Source organism: Mizuhopecten yessoensis, unplaced genomic scaffold, assembly GCF_002113885.1.
Source record: "Mizuhopecten yessoensis strain PY_sf001 unplaced genomic scaffold, ASM211388v2 scaffold6579, whole genome shotgun sequence".
Classification (NCBI taxonomy): Eukaryota; Metazoa; Mollusca; class Bivalvia; order Pectinida; family Pectinidae; genus Mizuhopecten; species Mizuhopecten yessoensis.
Genome location: NW_018406620.1, coordinates 188,711 through 211,645, shown reverse-complemented (window position 1 = coordinate 211,645; position 22,935 = coordinate 188,711). Strand labels below are relative to the sequence as shown.

At 37.8% G+C, this 22,935-nt stretch overlaps 1 protein-coding gene across 5 annotated transcripts in view; it reads right to left on the bottom strand.

Moving 5' to 3' along the window:
* The window catches only part of LOC110452301 (putative N-acetylated-alpha-linked acidic dipeptidase), an 82,108-nt gene extending 61,153 nt beyond the window's left edge, over positions 1–20,955 (bottom strand). Inside the window, exons 1-2 of one of the 5 annotated variants that reach the window (XM_021500724.1) lie at positions 20,707–20,955; positions 19,676–19,809 (exon numbers count right to left, since the gene is read on the bottom strand). In XM_021500724.1, the coding sequence (XP_021356399.1) occupies positions 19,676–19,809 (134 nt within the window). In that variant the 5' untranslated portion in view covers positions 20,707–20,955. Of the gene's footprint in view, positions 1–161; positions 290–5,557; positions 5,775–12,458; positions 12,695–19,675; positions 19,810–20,706 lie in introns of those variants that run through there. The other 4 variants (XM_021500723.1, XM_021500726.1, XM_021500725.1 and 1 more) reach the window with 4 other exon arrangements.
* Positions 20,956–22,935: the final 1,980 nt, after the last annotated feature.

Below are 22,935 nucleotides of genomic sequence, written 5' to 3'. Positions count from 1 at the left end.
TTTTGTTTGTATGTAAATGTATTAAATATGTTCCTAAGTACACATGTATTAAATAGGTTCCGAACCATACAGGTATCTAATGGGTTCAGCTATATACAGGTATTTGACAGGTTGCGAAATGTACCAGTATTAGACAAAAATATTTAATTAAATATTCTTACCTGATCTTCTTTCTATCCATTATGAATCAAATAGTGTTTTAACGGCAAGTACAGTCCAATATAAACAAAACTTGTATACTAGTACACACTAGTACTGTATATAGTTCTCTTTAGTCGATCCCGGTCGAAGTGACTTGCGCGTGGGGTTCTTCTATTTACTTTCATAGTCTGGCGTGGTTCTCTTATAAAGTTAATAGCTTAAATGAATAATCTTCATGCATCGTTAAACGCTAGAACCTCCCCAAATGGTGTCCCACCGTACTTAAAGCATCAAAGCTGTTAATATCCCATCAGCTTTTCAAATTAGCCCAAGCATGCGTCATTTTATTTCTTATTTGAATTAGGGGAGTAGTTACTCCAAGTCGCGACCACGCTCCCTCGGTCACTGCCAAGCCCTTTTTTTCGATTCGTCGTATATGTTTGAATTTGAAGAAATAAGGAAAAACGCGTATATTTAACAAACAATTATGAAACAAATTATTTCAACTTATATTCATCAATCTTGTTGGCTAGGATGTTAGCGCGGGGTGGGGGTTTGTAATAGTGTGGGAGGAAACCGGAGAACCCGCAAAAAACCCATGTTGTCGGGCATGTGACCCCATACCTTTTCACGGCCGATCAAGGAATCGAACCCCGGCCTCCTTGGTGAAAGGCAAGCAAGCTATCCACTGTACCACCCAACAACTGCGTATATTTTACGTAATTGTCTGTTATAAAATAATAATCTTTTAATTATTTATCTTTATTTTGTCAATTTCATCAGCATTAACTCGCCAAAAAGAATAAAATATCTATATCTCTTTTCTTTTCAAAGTACTGTTGCCTAAACCCCATTTTTCAATGATCGGAATACGCGAGTAGTTTATCTAAATCCTGTTAGTATATTTTCCAAATGAGAGAGCTTGAGCGATATATAGTACACTCTTTTAGTTCGAGGTGATGCATCTTCAACAGGTCCCGGATCCGGAGGCAACTATTTTACCAAATGCAAAGTTTTGCAGGTATTTGAAAAAATAAAATACTCGCTAAATCAGAAATCCACTCGCAAAAATAAAGGTTATATTTTCATCAAATCAAACAACACAAATCAACATCAACAAATGAAAAGTCAGAGTGACAATCACATGATGCATATAGGACTATAAAGATATAGTTCATTTCTTTTTGATTTGTTCAGAGAAATAAAATAACTGATAATAAAGAGTTGCAAGTGACGATATTTTCAAACTATAAATTTCTGAGAAAAAAACATTTTGCTTGTAGATTTGTTTTAAATAAACTTTATTTATTTTCCCACACTTATGAATCATTCTTATTGGCGCGGATGTTAGCCCGAAGGTGTATCTAATGTGGGCGGAAATCGGAATACCCTACGCAAAACGGGCGTGGGCGGGTAGACGATCACGTCCGATCGATGAATGGATGCGCTTCAAATAGTCTCACAACACATTTCGTTTTACCCGTCTAGGTTTGTGCTCAGTACATAGAATATAATCGCACTTCATTCTCCTTTTCAATGTTAAAATGTCCAACCCACAATACCCCTGTACCGGCTGTGTTTCGTCGATTCGGGAATAGGCCTCGACAACGTTATAAGTCTAGCATTGAATTGGCAATGGGCAATAAACACAATGGAAAATTCCTCAACAATGCTGTACTTGGTTTCACGATACAATTGGGTCCCGGTTTGATATTTTATTTTTAGTGGCGTTAAATTGACTAATCTTAAAACAATACAGCCCAGGCTGTCGATAACACTCAACATTATAATAAGAATGGGATTGAAGTTCACAAATATGGGTATACAGATGTTTTACAGCAAATTAATACACAAAATTGTAGTTAACATAGGTGTTACATATTTAGCATTGAATTTTACTACTTACAGCTGTTCTATAATTATGTATAGGTATACATTTTATTGGTTGTGTGAAGCGCTCAGTGTATATACTACCATCCTCGATATCCAGGGGTCGTACTCACATCAATTCAAATCAATTCAATTCAATTCAAGTTTATTCCGGGGGCCTTACGACCTATAGGTATACATGAATATAATACATAATATTACACACATATTTGGAGAGTGATCTCTCATGACATGCATACAGAACACAGAAAGTAACATATACATGTCTGTATAAGATACACTAACAACATACTGCAGAGACGGGAGGTAACTCAACGGCAATGTTATCTTGATTGTGATTACATAATATAAATGCTGAGTCAATCTATCAATTATTACTAAGTTTAATGAATATATATTGTACACCATTATCAATAATACTTGTATTATACAGACAGACAGACAGACAAACACAGACAGACAGACAGACAGACAGACGGACGGACGGACAGACAGACAGACAGACAGACAGACAGACGGACAGACAGACAGACAGGCAGGCAGACAGGCAGAGACAAACAGACACATCGCTCTCTACACCACTGGAATATGTCATAGCAAAATTGCAGCATGAAAAGTGCATAGCTAGGACAGGGTACTGTAGTAATACCCCTGCCTCCCTATAGTATATACAGTAGTGGGATCGCACAACGTTACACGATGTGCGGTGTGCGCACGATGTGTGCACGGTGTACATGTGAACGGTGTGTGCACAATGGGCGAACGATAAAAAGCTAGACGATCATTGTTTGCGCACATCTGTGCGCGCGATGGACGGACGTTGTGCGATAACAATCGTGGTTGGTGTAAATTGAGGTTGGTTGGTTGGTTGATGGGTTTATAGACTCCTTTTCACGGGCGGAGCCCGTGTTCTGTCGTCTTGAGGGGGTAAGTCTCCTGCTTACAGGTCAGTTTTGTAACGTAGGATGAGCGTCGAGTAGTTACACGGCAAATGAAAACAAGATTTCGAATACATTTTTACAATTTATTTACAACATAAACAAATCACACTCACATCCACACAGTTTCACACATAATGATCCTATAAACTACACAAACAGTCTCTGCTGCACCCTGAGGTAGTTACAGTTCTCCTGGACTCTATTGTGAGTCTCCTCGGCTCCGATAACAATATGTTCCGCTAAAACTTAGCAATCAGATCACTCTGATCAATGTCCACACAGGACACCAAGTTCCACAAAGGACAAGTTCCACACAGGACACTAGATTGGTGTATAGTACCAATATGTACATATAGTTACCACACAGTCCGGTCAGCTCCTTAGATGCGGAAAGGCTGTCACAGTTACATATACAGCACGTATACGGGAGCGTGGAACACGTCCTTTAAACAGCTTCACTGTCCTCCTATGTGTAAATTGAGGAATGCCTTAACAATTTATGCGGTTTCGTGTTTCAACACATAAACTTGGTGTTTACGTGTGTTTCTATATTCTAGCAACATCATTCTTTTAGAAATTGTGTTTTCTGTTTTTAAACAAACTTAATCGACACATGTAAAATTACAACACAATCCCATATACAGGTAAACATAACCACTTTGTACATGTATCTGGACCGTAGTTTTCCCCCCGCCTGGGGCACTTACGTAACTCGTCGGGTAAGGCCGGGTGTGTGAAAATCCAGGTGAAGGGGAGCTATATGCAAACGAATGCAAATAATAAATACCATTCATTACGGTTAAACGGTATCGCATATCAGCTCTGTGTGTCAGGCATCACTGGTCAGGTAAAACTCCGGGCACTCATAAAATTGTTATTTACCTATTCTGTTACCTTGGAGCCAAACCCATTCTTGACAGCCTGACGCTCGCTGTAATACTGTGTAATTCGTATTGTGAAATTTTATAAACTTGATTATTGTGATGAGAAATAACAGATATAGACACAGTGTACATTATCGCATACAAGCCTTCAGTATTTTTGTCATTCCGTAATTTTGATCTACAAATGATACCAAATCGCACAGTTGTGCGGAGAGAAGCGCACAACGGGGCGAACGATTGCTAAATCGCACAGTTGTGCGCACCATGTGTGGACGATGTACATGTGCGGACGGTGTATGAACGATGTATGCACAGTGTGCGCACGCTATTTTTGGTGCGTTGTGTGCGGTCCCACAACTGTAGCTACCACAGAGGACTAAAGCATGAATCTCCCTATAGGATATAGCTACCTCGGAGTACTGAAGCATGAATCTCACTATAGTATATAGCTACCACAGATGACTGAAGCATGAATCTCACTATAGTATATAGCTACCACAGAGGCCTGAAGCATGAATCTCTCTATACTATAAAGCTACCACAGGACACTGTACATATGTATAGCACATTGTCTTATACTATTTAGCTACATGCACTACTGAGGATTCTATCATAGACGTTTAAAATATACCTATCTCCCTGAAATATAGCATATACTTGACAATGTAGCTAATAAATGTATGTGACATGACCTGTATCTCCCTTTTGCATTGTAGCACATAGTTACCTCCGACGGTACTGGTTATGTTTAGGTTTCTGGGTTATCAAGTCCCTAGGATATCAAGTAAGGGCCCTAGGAAAGCTAAGGTTAGACTCTGGGATACATAAACACGTCTCACTCAGGCACAGTAACCTGGGAATTTGTTACAGTGTACAGCAATATTTGGACCTAAACTGGTGTGTTTCGGGGCTTTGATTAGCTTCCGGTGAAAATGCTACCCAAACGATAGTACATACCATTATTGGCGGTGAGTAGCCCTTAAAAGTTGAAATATTACTCTGAATACGTTAGCTTTGGTTCAAATATAGCTATACTGTAACAATTTCGCATGTCCCTGTGATATCAAGACGAATAAGCCCGGTGAGAAATAATGGAATATTATAATAATATATTGTAAAAGTTGAAATCATCGCGGGGTAAAAGTTGCGTTTTTCACATTGAGTAAATAAGCGCCAATATATGCACTCTGAATCCCTAACTGAATACAGAACCTATTTTAAACGCATTGAATTTAAATTTCAATAAAGTATACAAAAAAGTTGTGACATATTTCAGCATTCACTTAAATATTGCAATATGTTGCAAAAAGAAAATTGCTTGTAATACCAACCCCTAGTATGTAAATAGATCGACCCTCACAGGAGATCATAAAGAAACATGCACTGAGCAGAGAACGTTTAAATAATTTCTATTTACACGATAAGCATACCGTCGAAAGCCATCCAGGATTACAAAACATGACCGATAATCACATATCAGCCTGGGACGATTTGACCCCAAGGAGTCAAACAAACACGTCGTCGACATTGTTGGCGTTGACCTTTCCCACAACTTCGACCAGGGTAAGGTTTTGCCTATAAGTGGACATAAAAAATATTGATGCTCAATCCGGAATTTATGAAAATACATCTATAATTTGATAAAAGCAAGTTGTTGTTTTTTTCAATTTTCCATATATTATTATTTGAAAATTTGCTTACGTTAGGTAATGCTCTCTCATCAAATACGGCAAAAGACAATGAATGGTCCCACTGGCGGCCATTTCTGTTTTGTCCATCAACTCACTTCCTGTTCCGGTGTCCGTTATATCTGTTTATATTGCACATCAACCATTTCCAACGAATTTGTTGGTAACTCATTGATTTGTGGCTACATTATTGTAACACGTACACCAAAACGGTGTCCTTGGAACTCGAAATCACACTCCACTGTTTAACTATCTACCACGCGCTGTCATCATTGCATGCCAACTCTGTATGTGTTGGAGTGTGTCAGTTGAGTGTTTGAGAGAGAAGTGAGTAATACATTGATCGGTACCAGTTAGTCACAGAGACTGATTCACCGACGCAATGTTGACATCACTCCAGCTGGAATGCTTAGAATATAATGAAAAAGCGAAGAAGATAGTTATAAATGAGCCTATAAGATTTTCCGTAGAATAAGTGGATATCTTGATTATTTAACATTTTCATTTTTCTACATAATGTTCCTTACTATAGTGTTTAACGTCAACTAAAAAAACTAAGATCATATGAAAACGGACATCATTGCCATAATATATTGCCAAACCCTTTGTAACGCCAAAGTTTCTCAAGAGAAATGTTGGCAGTATAACGAGGTTATGGGTCAAACTCAATCCCCATTGTGTCCGATTTTAATGACACTCCCTAAAGCTCCTTTCATTCAAAAGTCGTTTGAGATGGAAAGTAAGGAAACTATGTCAATGGCCAGATGGTCAAAGACACAGTAACCAGGCATTATCTATTACGAGTATTTTATTAATTTGTCGGTCGTAGGCTCAGTATTTCTCCTACAAATAGTAAATCAAACTGTATCTGGCGCCTGTGATAACTACGGTAAACTTATTTTGGGCTAAAACTAGACCATCCTCGATATCCAGGGGTTACGCTCACACTCGCTCGAATATATATATGTCATAGCTAAATTGAAGGCTCGGTGTGCGCCATCGGTGTGCACATCAAAAGCATCTCGCGGTCACGTAACGGTAACATTTGGCAGGCTTTGAAGTCGGGCGTCTCTCCTTTTTAATCTTCAAAGGACAGGTATCAGCCTAGCGATTGGTCAGTTTTTTTTTTACCTGAGACCAATCAAACAGCTGTCTTTGTATCTTCCATTTTGCTATGACATATTCCAGGGGTGTGGAGAGCGAAAGTGCACGTAACCCCTGGATATCGAGGGTGAAATTAGACCGATGATACATAAATGAGTTGCTATTTGCCAAAAGGACTTTACTGTATGTATTAACGTCCATGATTCAGCTTATCTCACTGAAATTATTAAACAATTGATCGTCATTGCTTCGTAACTAAGTTTGGCAACGCGTTGGTAACGTTATACTTGTCCGTCGTTGCATGTATCATGTCGCCTCTTGAAACTTAAGGGATTTAAGTAACAAGACATTGGTTAGTTAGAACGCTTGTTAAAGGCCACTAGATCCCATAGTACGTTTATCTAGCTTAGCAAAACACAAGTATTGATATTTCATACATATATACAGTAAATCCTGAATATAATGCCCCTCGTTATATTTACCACTTCGCTCAGCGTTAACATATTCCAAAATCTCATATACTCTTATTTTAAGAATTCCTTTGTATATTTCCTTCAATCAATTGCCAAAATCCTTTACAATGCCAAACTTTCTAGATAAATGGTGGCAGTTTAACGAGTTTTCTGTATTTAGTTATATTCAATGTGTGTGTTCCCTACTTGTACGAACATTTCAGAAAAAAACCCATGACTTCTAAACTTTGTGGCACAATGAAGGTTTTACAGAAAGAGAAGATCTGGTGTATCCCACTGCATGTTCGTATGAGGTGATTAACGTGGTGTCATCTGCAGAATGGGGGATTTTCTTCTGTGTCTCTTACTATTTTTTTTTTTTTTTAAATGACCTTCTACCCTTTGGCAACACTTAGGACATCAGACTTTCCTCTGTTAAGACCAGTGTCAGAATAATGTGGCTAAGTTGAACGTCGTTCTGACATATCAGTAAGATGACACTTGAAAGTAACTCTAGAGTGGATCAGCATCTGTTGATTCCCTTTCCATGTGACTTTATCTGTTGCAAAACTCTCGGAGGAAATGAACAAATATTTCAACTTGAATAATACTCTTTGCTATGGTCCCAAGGTGTATAATGCGACGCTTATTTAAATATTAGTACGGATGCGCATCAGATAGTGCTGCTTTGGATCAATCTTCAAAACGACTACGATTTTTAGTATCCACACTCTGTCGTTTCATTGACGATGGACACATATAAAAACGATAACTTTTTGGAGAATGCGTAACTAGGATGTTTATTATGGTTAATTTGAAAAGTACAGGATAAGAACGGCAAAGTCGGTATGGCAGATGGGAAAAGTAAGGCAGTAATGCAAACAATACATGTCGCTTACATCAATGTCAAACCCAACAGAACTGACTGTGTCACACATCTTTTACCTTGACCTTGAGATGGAGATCTTGAACGAGATACTTACAATCTAGAAAGATATATTTGAAGAATTTTCAAAATTTCTAAATATAGGCCATGATGACAGGTGTCATGAGAGATGCACGTGCCTTGCTAGAAATAAAGCAGAAAAAGTTCAGTATGTGTAATGTCGTCCAACCTCTTCATGATCCTATCCGTAGGACACGGAGTCCCTTCTTCTCCGAATCTAAAGGGCGCGTAGTAACATGCCCATATAGATCATACAGGGGCGCAGGCAGAACCCCTACTCTTCTTAATCTCCTCTAAATTCCTCTAGACCCCCCTCTAGACCCCTCTAGACCCCTCTAGACCCCCTAATAGTGCCTCTAGACCCCTCTAGACCCCCTCTAGACCCCTCCCTTCCACGCTCATACAGAGGGACTATAACCCTTTCTCCTTCATTTCAACAAATTTTATTGTTTAGAAAACAAATGGGTTTGGACAACAGGCAAGCCTATATAAGTCCTCTTCAAACCCCTACTCTTTATAATCCCTTCTAGAATCTTGAAAGGGGACTGTACCCCTCCCCTCTACGATAATACAGGGGGCACCTATCTAAAGCCGCTACTCTTTATAATCCCCTTTAGAATATGTAAGGGGACAGAACCCCTACTCTCCAATATCATACAGGGGCACAGGCAAAACCCTTATTCTTAATAATCCCCTCTACAATCCTGTTAGGGATAGAACCCCTCTCCTCTACGATATTACAGGGGCACCGAACCCCTACTCTTTATAATCCCCTCTACAATCCCACAAGGAGTCAAAAACCCTCCCCTCCATGATCCCTTCAGACGATTAGTAAGGTTCAGGATCGGTTCCTTTAATATGTTTGTTTTTTTTATTAAGTTATCAAATTGTTTATTAAAATTCAAGTATTTGTGCATAAAAAGTATGTTTTTCAGTAACTAAACACAATAATAACATGCACACATTATCAAAAGGTTCAACCGATACTTGAGAAGTCAAGTCATATTCTTACACAAAGAAATATGTTCCGTTCAATATGTTAGAAGAAGAGTACAGGCACCTGTGATCTCGATATGGATGAAATAGACAGGGGGAATTTTATAATCCCTAGGAACAATACACCAGCGTCATGATATTTTTAATCGTGTACGCATGACGTCACGATACCTTGATAACCGGACTTTAGTGAATGATCATGATGTGACATATTTTGCTCATTTACATTTTATAATAAATCGTATCTAGAGGTTTAAAGGATAGTGAGCGTTAGGACTCGAGCTGAACATCTCCTTTTACACACACGATTTTGTTGAAGACCATCCCTTTTTGTCGGAAATCCTTTGACTTCCCAGTTATATGTATTCCATTTTTACCAATGAAATATCAAAAATAATGAAAAAAACAATGTATCGTCACTGCAGTGACTTACAGGGTTTTGCTGTACACACCAACCAAAGTGTTCAGACTAACAGGGTTTTACTGTACACACCAACCAAAGTGTTCAGACTAACAGGGTTCCACTGTACACACCAACCAAAGTGTTCAGACTAACAGGGGTTTACTGTACACACCAACCAAAGTGTCCAGACTAACAGGGTTCCACTGTACACACAAACCAAAGTGTTCAGACTAACAGGGGTTTACTGTACACACCAACCAAAGTGTTCAGACTAACAGGGTTCCACTGTACACACCAACCAAAGTGTTCAGACTAACAGGGGTTTACTGTACACACCAACCAAAGTGTCCAGACTAACAGGGTTCCACTGTACACACCAACCAAAGTGTCCAGACTAACAGGATTCCACTGTACACACAAACCAAAGTGTCCAGACTAACATGGTTCTACTGTACATAGAAACCAGACTGTCCGGTATAACAAGGTTCTATTTTATAAACAAGCCAAGAAGTATAGTCGAACAAGGTTCTATTTTATAAACAAGCCAAGAAGTATAGTCGAACAAGGTTCTATTCTTCAAATAAACTAAAATGTCTGAAATTGCGCCAACTGTTAACATTGCACTGCACATTGTCTTTTGGGTGATGCAGGTATACTACAGGTAGTTACTGATAAGTTTCCACTAATTTGACCTTTGACATTAAATTTAGGGGCTATTTAGTCATACTGAAAAACGAAAATTTACGTAGTTGATAACAAGATGATCTGAAGCAACCCCTAGTGTGGTCGGTTTCATCTTTTGGAAAAGCCGGTGATAAAAATAGCTACGACCGAAATAGTGCAATATCCGGGCCTTTCAGTGAGAAGTAAACATCCACTATGCTGTCGACCGACAACACAGTGTCAGTTATGAGTCTGAGTTCACACATAACGCATTCTTGTCGCTTTGAGTTATAAGTATCATGATATATACCTCTAATCAGATATTTCTGTTCACAGTTGGATTTGGAGAATAGAAACGAACATGTTCAGTTACAGCATGCAAGCACTGAGAGGGTGCCGCAGTGAGAATTTCAAACCGTAGAAAGTACAGTTCATGTACGAAATCAATAGGTTTAAACGTAATATAGATTACTCATTTATACCGACGTTTTAGATGTTGTTACGCAGATGCTTTTGATTCAGAATAAATGCCTGTACTTGTATTCTAAAGAGGCTAGGTAAATAAAGCGAGAATTTCATTCTCCCGGCTGGAAAGACACTTTTGTTACATGTAGCTAGAAATCCACCAACATCTGCCGTTAAATCAGATTTCTTCATTACTGATTAAAAACGTCAAGAATACATTGTGTCTTGTCGAATTCTCGACACGCATAGTTCCTAAGGAGTATCAAACTATATTATCATGTATAATTTTGAGACAAGGTTATAAAAAAAACTCGCTTCACTAAATTGACCCTTTAAGGGCACAGTAACACATTTACATGTAGATAATACAGTATACCTGTATGTTTTTTCAGGCCTGAACATACATGTAATTACACATTAGTTATCGTAGGTGTAAGTTCACGAGACCCCTTACACGACTTATAAGGTACGTATATTCAGCAGGAAATACGATAAATGATAATCATAAATATTCCAAGGTTACTTTGGCAAGATTTCGACACACACACACACGCTCTTCCCGCTACAATAATCCCTAATTTGTATTTGTCTCGGCTATTGCGTTACTAAAAACGCTTGTACAGTGTACAAGTATACAATTGTCCTTTGTAAAAACGTTTATTTGCACGTGCTGCATAATAAAATAACTAATTTACATGTAAAATAACGCATTTACAAAGAACATGGCGTTCAATTTCGACAACAATTGGTCTAAACACCTACACCCCTACCCATCATCCCCAAAGCGCTAACCCACCCCTACCCCCATACCCACACACCCTCCCCCTTCATCCCCAACCCGCTAACCCATCCCTCCACCCATACACACACACACTCCCCCTCATCCCCAACCCGCTAACCTACCCCTACCCCTATACACACACACACTCCCCCTCATCCCCAACCCGCTAACCTACCCCTACCCCTATACACACCCACACTCCCCCATCATCCCCAATTCGCTAATCCATCCCTACACCCAGACACCCACACCCTCCCCATCATCCCCAAAGCGCTAACCCACCCCTACCCTTATACACACACACCCTCCTCCATCATCCCCAAAGCGCTAACCCCCCCCTACCCCTATACACACACACACTCCCCCACCAACCCCAAATCGCTAATCCATCCCTACACCCATACACACAAACCCTCCCCCAACCTCCCCAAACCCCTAACACACCCCTACCCCTATACCCCCACCCCCTCCCCCATCATCCCCCACCCGCTAACCCATCCCTACACCCATACACACAAACCCTCCCCCAACCTCCCCAAACCCCTAACACACCCCTACCCCTATACCCCCACACCCTCCCCCATCATCCCCAATTCGCTAATCCATCCCTACACCCAGACACCCACACCCTCCCCATCATCCCCAAAGCGCTAACCCACCCCTTCCCCTATACACACACACCCTCCCCATCATCCCCAACCCGCTAACCCATCCCTACACCCATACACACACACCCTCCCCCAACATCCCCAAACCGCTAACCCACCCCTACCCCTATACCCACACACCCTCCCCCATCATCCCCAACCCGCTAACCCATCCCTACACCCATACACACACACACTTTACCTCACATTAAAGGAAATACAAATTTACATTGTATATGTACCGGAACTGTAGCACGCAATATAATAGCGCACGAGGGATACCATAATGACAACACATATTTGAAATCGAGGTTACACCAAAATAAAAGGGAATGCAACACTAAAACCAAAGATAAATGTTACAGTATTTTTTTCATTATACTTGAAGGCGAATTAATTAAACCCTTTCAAATGTATGCCCCTAACCCCTTAAATTGAAATAATAACTTTGTTTTACCTGATATGATCCCCACTCATGTTGACAGGTATATTTATCCGGGATTTAGTCTTTTCTCCTTGTCAATCCTTTCTTAATAGTACAAGTACCGTATCACAAGCCAGACTCGATCACTTTTCTCCCCAAATAGAGCTTTAGGTCCACCAATCTTGAGAGGTTGATTTATGTTTGAGAGGTTGATTTATATTGCCTGGCAGACGTAATTTAGATAACACGGCGTACTTATGTGCGCATTCTGTCCCTATTACAAAAACATACTACCTTTAAATATGGTCACAGAGATATCACAGGGACATGAGAATTAGTTACTTGATATATTTTTTGAACTTATCCTGATGTGTAAGGATTTGGGATTATGTTTAAAGTGTTTAGATCTGCACTAGGTTAAAATTTGGAGATGGCATTATTACCGAATGTTGATAAACCTCCTTAAACGCATACACATAAGAATAGATCCAAAACACAAATAGGTATTGAAAGTCCACACTGTCACTAATTGGCAGGTCCCTGTGAGGGCTATATCTCCGTCAGGTAAAATTCACATACTTTTCTTTTAACATTTCAGAGAGTACAGTGACTCATACACGACGCTGGAATTGCTTAACATAATATAATCTATATGCATGTAATATCTACGATGGCCGACAAGAGCCTGACAAAAAGGTATGAATTTTCATATCTTTTTGTACCATGGTACACTTTTACATGGTACACAAAGATATTAAAATTCAAATCTTTGTGTACCATGTAAAAGTGTACCATGGTACACAAAGATATGAAAGCAGAAATAAAATCAACCCGTTGCTTTTGTATCTTTCTGTACCAAAATAACGGCCGAAAACAGCCATGGTACAGAAACATGTGAAACCATCAGACGAAAAGGTTACCAAGTATGACAAATTACACCCCGATAAGGCTGTCATCACATACAATGAAATGTTATCGCACGGAATGTCTGTTATTTTTATTACACCAAATGAGCTNAGTCATTATGGATTATTTTTCTAATGCTTACATTTCGAATGTATTCTATGCGCTTCAACTTCTCAAATGAAAGAAACTCGAAATCAGTTGAAAACGCCGACGGGGTCCGTATGGGACAAGGGGATAAAAGGGGACAATCAATTTAATTACTTCGAAGGATAAATAGTCTACCCTTTTATATTTTTTGGGGGGAAATACGATGAGCTAGTTGTACGATTCTTTTATAATCTGGACATCTATCGAAACAAGGGAAATGACACAAATATACAGATGTTCTTTTTCCCTTTTGGAGACCCTGTCAAGGCCCCAATACTTACACAATTACAACTAACTCTGTTTTTCATCAGCAGTGATTAATGAACTTCACGACTTGTTTCGACGTTGTAATTAGGGCTTCACTATTCGGGGTCAGTTCTGGTCATAGTGTCCGATAACAACATTCCGATGCTCTGGTGGTACACTTTTTTCATATCTATTTGTACCATAGGTGGTACAAAATGAAATGAAAAAAGTGTAACGCGGTACTAAAAGGAGAGAAGCTTTCATATCTTTTTGCCGGCTGATATCGGCTGTTGGTACATATGTAAAGTTGTTTATAATCTTTATGTACCATGTTACACTTTTACATGGTACACAAAGATTTGAATTTTCATATCTTTGTGTACCATGGTACACTTTTACATGGTACACAAAGATTTGAATTTTCATATCTTTGTGTACCATATCAAAGTGAACCGTGGTACAAAAAGATATGAAAATTCATATCTTTTTGTCAGGCTCTTGTCGGCCATCGTAAATATCTGTTAAATAGCGGGCGAAAGCCTAGGGGACTAGCTATAGCTAGGCCTTGTTCGGAGTGGCGGGTCCTTTGTAGGGGACAAGGGGGAGCAACAAGGACTGGGCCTTTGTAGTGAGACATCGGGGTGGGAGCAACAAGCATAATTTTTGTTTTGTTTTGTTTTTCTGTTCGATAGTTTGGTGATACACATGTAGGTACGCGCATGGAAGCATAATAATGATTGTCTGCGAGTCACATTCTGTTTTATCCTAAGTTGGCATATATACTGTGACATTTTATTTTTCGTGGGCTTACTTTTTCGCTTTAATTTTAATTCAACATATATAGGATAATACACCTTACATGAGTTTCCGTTTCAAGTCAGACGAAACGATTTTAAAATACCTTTATGTGCAGTCAAACATTGTTGTGAGCACGAATTTAAAATAATTGTTTTCCACGTGGTCAAGCACTTTTGAGAATACACTGAAGATACAAAATGTAGCACGCCTTTAAAGTTTAAAATTCCGCCATTTTGACTTGTTATATATTTTCTCTGTTGTGACATCATAATATAACCTGGAAATCAATGAGGTCATTTCATGATTTTATAATGGGTCATATGACATAGTTCAAATTCCTAAAAACAAGGTAATCGTGAAATAAAAGGCCATACCAATAAAACAAACCTAGCGAAGCTCACTAAATAAGGCCAAATATAGTAAATTGTGTCATGTTTGGAATCCGTATTCGATAGGATGTTATACATGAAGGTGAAAACATATACATTTTGTATGTTTATGGAAATCGTTGTTTTATTTCTGCACAACACAAACTATTGATTAGATTAGAGTGTTCATTTTCATTAATTATATCTAAAAAAAAACACAATAATAACTTTAATACAAACTGCAGAACAAATGTGTAAGGTAGCATACATCCTTAATACAACGTCATAAGGTAGCACACATCCTTAATTTAAACTTACGTCATAAGGTAGCATACATATTTAATTCAAACTTACTTTATAAGGTAGCATACATCCTTAATTCAAACATACGACATAAGGTAGCATACATCCTTAACTTAAAACAAGTACAAGTACATGTATATTTCTAAACAAATATTTTTTTGCATACGCTTCATTGGTCATCATATTTGAAAAATACGTACCCAGAACATGTCACAGTGTTCTCAACTTATTTCGATCAACATGTGATCTTTTTATGGTTGTCGCGTAAATTTATTAAAATAATCTATGATTTGGGTGAAATAACCAAGTTTAATTAGAGTTGTTTGAATTATTTATTATTTTTGTGTAAGTATGTTCGCTCATTTCCGTAAATATATCTTCATGAGACATAAATTAAACATTTCATTGTAACAAATATATAAACTTTGGACATGTACGTTTATCATTAATAAGAAGCAGTTAGTCCTAATTAATTAGCCAGCCATACTTATCTACTTCTTGCCGGAAATCCACAACCACCTGAGGCCTATTTCTATCTAACTTAGCAGTGACGATTACGATAACCCCCTAACCTATATGTATGTGCCCCGGAACCTTACTTTGGTCGATCCGCGACCTCCATGAACTTATACAGCGTGTGTGCAGTTTCACTTCTGAGGTCAATGGGTCGTGGGAACGAAAAAGGTCCATTTATTCACCCTCTTTTAAACAATAGAACCATGGGTCCGTAGTCATGGAAACGTTCTGAAAACTTTCTGCACGTGCTTCTGAAACGTTCCCGTTGGAGAGATATCTTTCGACTTTTAAAAATTTCAATAATTTGCGGGATTTACTTCAGCGGGACTGACGTATGGGCTGGTTTTGTCAAATCTTTCGCCATGTATCTTAATTCGCCGTCTCGTTACAAGAATTAAAAAAACTGTTCGATTCAATTAAAAACAATGATAGGTTTGTATTATTTTTGTTTCTTGTTTCTTGTTTAAATAATCTACAGTTTTCAAGAGATTTCGGCGCAAACGGAATGTAAGACTGTGAACATCGGATATGTTTTATTATTAACAATCTAAATCCCAGTTATACCCAGACTTTAATTTGCACTAACTTTAGTCGAAGGCTATATGAGTAAAGTGTAGGTCTAGAGTTACACATAATTGTGCAATGTATGTCACTGCACGTGCTTCACACCTGTTCGAAATGTGCAGCCTCGAACAAAATACAGGTACTCAAGTTTCACTGGAAAAAAAAATATTGTAGTTAATGATCACCTAAGTGAATCTCTAGAGTTTTAATAAGACGGGGCCCCAGGAGCACCAAAACGTTTCAATTTAATTGAAAGTCTTAACATTATTCACATATTTTCACGGATTCAAATACAGCCCATGATACACTATATCGTTCAACATCTGTTCAAGGTCAATTCGATTCCAGCTAGCATCGTGTTCTCTAAAAAGCTGTAGTATTTAAAAACAATTAAGTATTACCTGTTTTGTTCCAATAAGGGGCTAGTCAGACAATTACAGACTAAAATTTGTTTCAAATCATTTTCAATAAACTTTTCAATCAGTGTCTGTATAGCGTTTGCAACAGGTGATGCATACCAGTCACCTATCAAGTCAGTGTCGGCTATAGACTTGAAACTTAACATTTAAATTTTGACCTACAATAACTGAGATATACTTGAGTCTCTCAACCGATCGAATCCAAGCAGAAACATTAAATTCCCTCGGGGTTTTAAAAATCAAGAAATCTCATTTTCAAGAGCAATTTTGAATAGTTACAACTGCAGTTCATTGGTGATTTTATAAGGGAATCTTAAGAAAAATATAAAACGTTCACCTACCTTAGCCTGCTCGCTGAGTAGAGAACTATGAACTGATCCAGAACATATAGGTTCTTACTCTTACAGCACTAAACACGTGTACACTTATGTTACCGGGAGTAGGTGACTCGAGACGCATGACCTAAATTTTATCTTGAAATGGATCCTTCATCATGGATTTACATATTTATACACATAAGAGGTAAACATTTAAGCGTTTCGCGACATTAATATAAAACTGTTTGATTTTACATTTTACCTTCTTTATATTCCATTCTCTATTAAATGACGAAAGTAAGATATTTGTCGGGCAAAATCCTGACAAAATATTATGCTTCCTGTTTTTTTTCTGTTCAAATTGATAGCTTTTAACCGAGAAATGTTTGTCCATGTATAGACCGATATACTGGTGGACATTTTATCTTATACACGTAGAATTAAAAACGGACGGGTCAACACTGTACATGGCATTATGTGCGATAAGAAATTTCACAATGTAAATGACAGCATGTTTAAATTTAAAATGTTAATTACTGTCCATCAGATTGCCTTATTTCTTCATGTTTATTATTTATCAAGGTTGTTGTTCATTCCACTTTTGTTTATTTAATAGGGAGAATTATCAGCATGTATTTAGAAATATTTATATACATGTAACTTACAAATAGGAAGCATATACTACTTGAATAACAAGAACCATACTTCAGGTTCCATATTGATAACACCATTCTCATGCTCTAGTATGATTTCTATTTTCAAAACAACTTTCTTGTAATTCACTTAAACTTTATGACACAGTAATATTGTCAGGTTTAAACATGTAACATTCGGCTTCAAAATTCTGCCAAATCACCAACAAATTGCTTTTTTAACATGTATTTGTTTCCTGAAAAAAAGAAATTGGGCTTGAGTACAGAAGTTCAGCATGATATTTTATTACTATAAGCTTCGCGGATTTAAAATCGAAGGGAGGTAAGTCTCATAGATAGCGAGAGTTCACTCGGTACATAATGTTCTCCTCTTTACACTCAAGTAGTTCTGACTCGTATTACAGAAATGTACTAAGCTTCCGCACCACTTCTCAGTGCGTGACACGTGAGGTTCACGTCGATATCAAACACAACTGTAATCACCTCAAGCCAAATACTTATAAACTAATTATTTCTTGATGCTGAAGCAGTATTTAATATTGCATATAATATAATTTTTAGTTTTCAAAATCTTTAACATTTGAGCCTCGGCATGTCGAAAAGTACATATATCTTTCTGCGTTACCTTTAGCTTCTGCAAGAGTAACACATTGTTATGGATTCAAAAAAAGATATGAAAAGGGAGGGGATGAGAGTAAGGATTGGGGTTTTAGGTTTGGGGTAAGGGGGTGGGGTCGGGGATAGGGTGTTGGTTATTAAACTTTAAAATAAATAAAGAAAATAACTTGAAACAGATTCAAAATATCAGGAAACTATCAGAACCGTGCCAATATAAGGAATTCGTTGTAATATGATGCAAGGTCATGTTAAGCTTACTTCAGGAGCTGTCAAAATCCTTTACTTATTTTACAACAATTATAAACAAATAAAAGTAGCCTAAGATTTCCGATAAGAAAGGATTACTGATTATAAGAAAGAAGAAAAAATATCATCTCCTACAATACCAGCAATGTTTACCAATAGGAAAATAATAGGGAATATCTTTAAGTAAGGCTCGTTCGTTCGTAAAACTGAAATAGGAAAAGTAAGATTTCAGGATGAAAGAAATATACATATCAACGTTCCCAAGTATACAGCTGTCAAGATAACACGTAACCGGATAGCTGGACTAACAAGGTTTCGTTATACACGATAACATCAAAACACGACTGTATCGAGATATAGGTATAGCCGGATTATAAAGGTTTCTGTTCAGACAGGTAAACTGTAATGCTTAAGGATTCATGTCCCAATGTAGGCTTTTTCCATATTTATGTAATTACTTCCCCTTACATTTGAATTGGATGCATTTATGTTACTAGGAAAAGGAACTACTACAGTTCAGAAGGCTAAGTAGGATTAAGCGACCGCCTTGCAATCGGAGGTCCAAGGTTCGAATCCAGGGCCAACCAATATTACTGAAACCGTTATCATGCACAAGCTCAGATTTTGTGCTCAAGCTCAATTTCTAGTTCCGGTGATAAATTGATAAAAAAATCACATTCGTCGTTGATTTGGAAGAATTTCCGAGGGACTTTAAGCTGAACAAAGATTTTTTAATTTTCCAGACTTGACTTTTTGACCTTGTCACATGATTTATGCAAGTTACAAGAAAACTCATTTGAGCATGAAAGTAGGACTGTAACTCAGCAAACTGTCAATGACAATGTTGGTATCCGTTTTGTCCTTTTCTTATAATGATGATTTTTTTCATAAAAAACTACTGCAAAGCATAGATAACTTTTAAGAAAATGTTTATATTAAACTATTCTCCTGCAGGTAAAATGTTCCTAATTCATACTACTAGTGGTACGGGCATCCGAAACTTATAACTGCACGCAATAACGATCAAAAGGTAAAAAGAAATTGAAATAATTCAGATATATAAAGAAAAAATATACGAGCCGTTTGTATCGAATATCTCTGTGCGTAAGTACATCCAATAAATAACCGAGACTTAACTGGGGCACTCACGTCGTGTCCGGATCAGCCTCAGTTCCTTTCCGGCCTTCCGTCCTGATCTCGTCTTCCTCATCTCCGCAGCGTAAGCGTGTATACCTATGCGTCATTTGCATAGCGTCCTCCCCCGTTTGGGTTTCCAATATCATCTACAAAACATTTTGTGTATGGTTTTATTTACCTTGTTGGGAAAATTCGAGCTCAGATATTGAATGGAAAACGTCTTTAACATAACTTCTCAATGCTCACTTGTATCTGTGTGTTATTGCAGTGTGGTCTTGCTTTAAAATTCAAATAGAGGTATGTACCTCTGGGCTTAACTATATACATTTAGTTTGTTATTACTTAATTTGTTTGTGTTTTATGTCCTATTAACAGCTATGGTCATTTAAGGACGTGCCAGGTTTTGGTGGTGGAGGAAAGCTGGGGTTCCGGAAGAAAGTATACCGAACTACGGCCAGTACCTGGCGACTGCGCATGCCCCACATACGTCACGAACCCGCGACCAAGTGGTGGAGGGCTTGTGGCAGCAGAATGTCAGACGCCTAACACTTGACTTTATACGAATGCACGAGTATTGTATATTAGATTGGAGGGATAAATACCAGCTTGTCCGGACTAATGAGTTTCCGGAATTAACGGTGTTCTGCCGCATACTTAGCTTAAGTGTCGATCTATATGTGAGCGGGTGTACTCATCGATATATGTACACATTAATTTAATGTAGAAAATGCAATTTATCTAAGATTCATTGCAATGTTGTTGCTTATTTAATAAAAGACATGCTGTATGTTATTTGTGTACAAATTTTTAAGTTCAAGTGGAAAATTATACACCTGTAAACGTTACGATCGAGGAAGTAAGAGTTATCTTTCTTTGTGTACAAATATTTGCGACAGTAATGGAAAAGCGTCTTTACTGTACAGTACCAAGCCTCGTGTTAACGTTGTGTCTGACATTCGAATCAATAGTTTAATAGTGGTATTCATTAACATGTGTCATGATTTCAACCTTAACTGTTAATTAATTAGTAACAATATATTTACCTGTACATTGGATATAATTTACTGTCTTCTTCATATCCACATATGCATATGTAAACATACAGCTATTAAACCTACATAATTTATACACGTACGCCAGGCATCATACTCATTATTCATAAGAGTTCACCCTTAACATATTTAAATTCCACATCCGTCCGTCCTTACACATATCCACAGGGACACCTATTATACACGTGTGTGTGGTCTGTTTGTGGAGACATAAGTCAGTGTTCATAATGTACGCGTGTCTTTAACACATAACACTTCCGTTTTACGTTTGAGTAACTTTGTCACCTGGTCTATCAGCCATACAGGTATATGGATATTTTCAGTGTGGCTATATTTAGCTTCCGTATGGCGTAGCTTTAAAGTCTCATTTAAATCTACATCGGGATAACGTTACGCGCTGAATAAACACATGAACTAAAACAATATGTGGTTTTATTTCGTCAACCGCAATATGTTAGTGTGCATGTTGAGTCAGCTTATGGGCCACACATACATGTAATAGCAGTTGTTTAAAAATAAAATCCTGAAAATATTTTATTATTACTGTACTCTACTTGATTTAGAGCTGAGTTCTTCAACTGGCTGTGAAGGACGCATTCGTTTACCTGCACTTGTTATGTTTGGACGGACACAACGTCCTCTGGAAGAATCTTTTAGGTTTTAAATACACAGCTTCAGCCTCCACCATCCTGAATGAGATCAGAATCTCCTTATGGAACCAGTAGCTTTTCCCAGTCATTAATTTAAGAATGTTCTTTTCTCATACATTTCGAGTCTCCTTTCATTGGGTTTTTGTCTTTAACTTCAAGTGGTTTTTTTTCATTTTCAGTTTCCTTTTTCTTTTCTTTTCGGCATTTTATAAATTGATTTTCAGGCTTAAAAAACCCATTCATTTGTGCATATTTTTTGTCTTAGTTTTTAAAATGAGATTTGGAATCAAAATCAGATAATTAAGTAATGCTTAGGGGCTCTATATTTATTAATGATAAAGGAATATTTCACTGTTATTTCAAACGTTTTATTTATTTTTTCCATTTTTTTTCTTCAAAAATATAAGGAGGCACTTTTCAGAGATTAGAAGATGTAACACACGTAAATCTCAGGTAAATATTTAGGTGAAAATACAGCCTTTATATGAAACAGTATATGATTGACTTGCCATTGTTTCATAAAACAACACCTGCCTATTGTTGCTAACTATCATTATGTTGGCACTCGGAGAGAACACTCCACGGAAAGTATAAACGAGTAGAATAGTTTCTCCTCAGGGATGGTGTTGACCGACATAGGGACGTCTTCTCTGGGTTTCCTTTTGTACTGTTTCGTATTGTTTCTCTGTCATAAATTCTGTTTTCTCATTCGTGTATATTTCGATCATGTCCCCTCCGCACGCTAGGATAGATAATTTTAGTTTCCTTAATCATGTTTGGTTATTCTAGGCCTTTCATTTACCTGCAGTATCGCGACGTTGTACATTCTACCGTTTGCCTACTTAAACCATTGCTCTTTTGTTTGTAACGTACATTATCTCTCATAATGTCCCTGTATTTTCATGCCGTGGCAGAAGTGTGTATTATGTTTACAAAGAACTGGGCTTTATTAACACAATGGGCCTTTCATGTCACTGAATGAAAGTGGGCATTATTAATACAAAGGCCTGAATAAATAATAATGACGTAACAGAATCCACACTTCACCACTGTATAAAAACTGAACATAAAATTCAATAGAACATAAAACAATAGAAAGGAATAAATTTGATTGTATATTAATAACAATAATTAGTTTCATGTTTTTCATTGTTTCCAATGTCACCATCATGTAGTTTAAATGCTTAATAGGAAAACGTTGGTGTCACTGGAGCTAACACCGGCTGCTGCTTCGGTTTCAAAAATATTTTATCTGTTTTTAATCAGAACCATAAAATCATACTCTGTTCACTTCATATCCTCCTTATAGCTGCGAAAGAAACAAAAATGTAAATAATTACACACACACACACACACACACACACACAGATAATACGCGACACGAGTACAGTACATTGAAGTGACATTGGCTTTGATAGAAAAGTTACGAGTATGCAGTGTATGTACAGTTGTGGGATCGCACAACGTTACACGATGTGCGGTGTGCGCACGATGTGTGCACGGTGTGTGAACGGTGTGTGCACGATGGGCGAACGATAAAAAGCTGAACGATCATTGCTTGCGCACATAT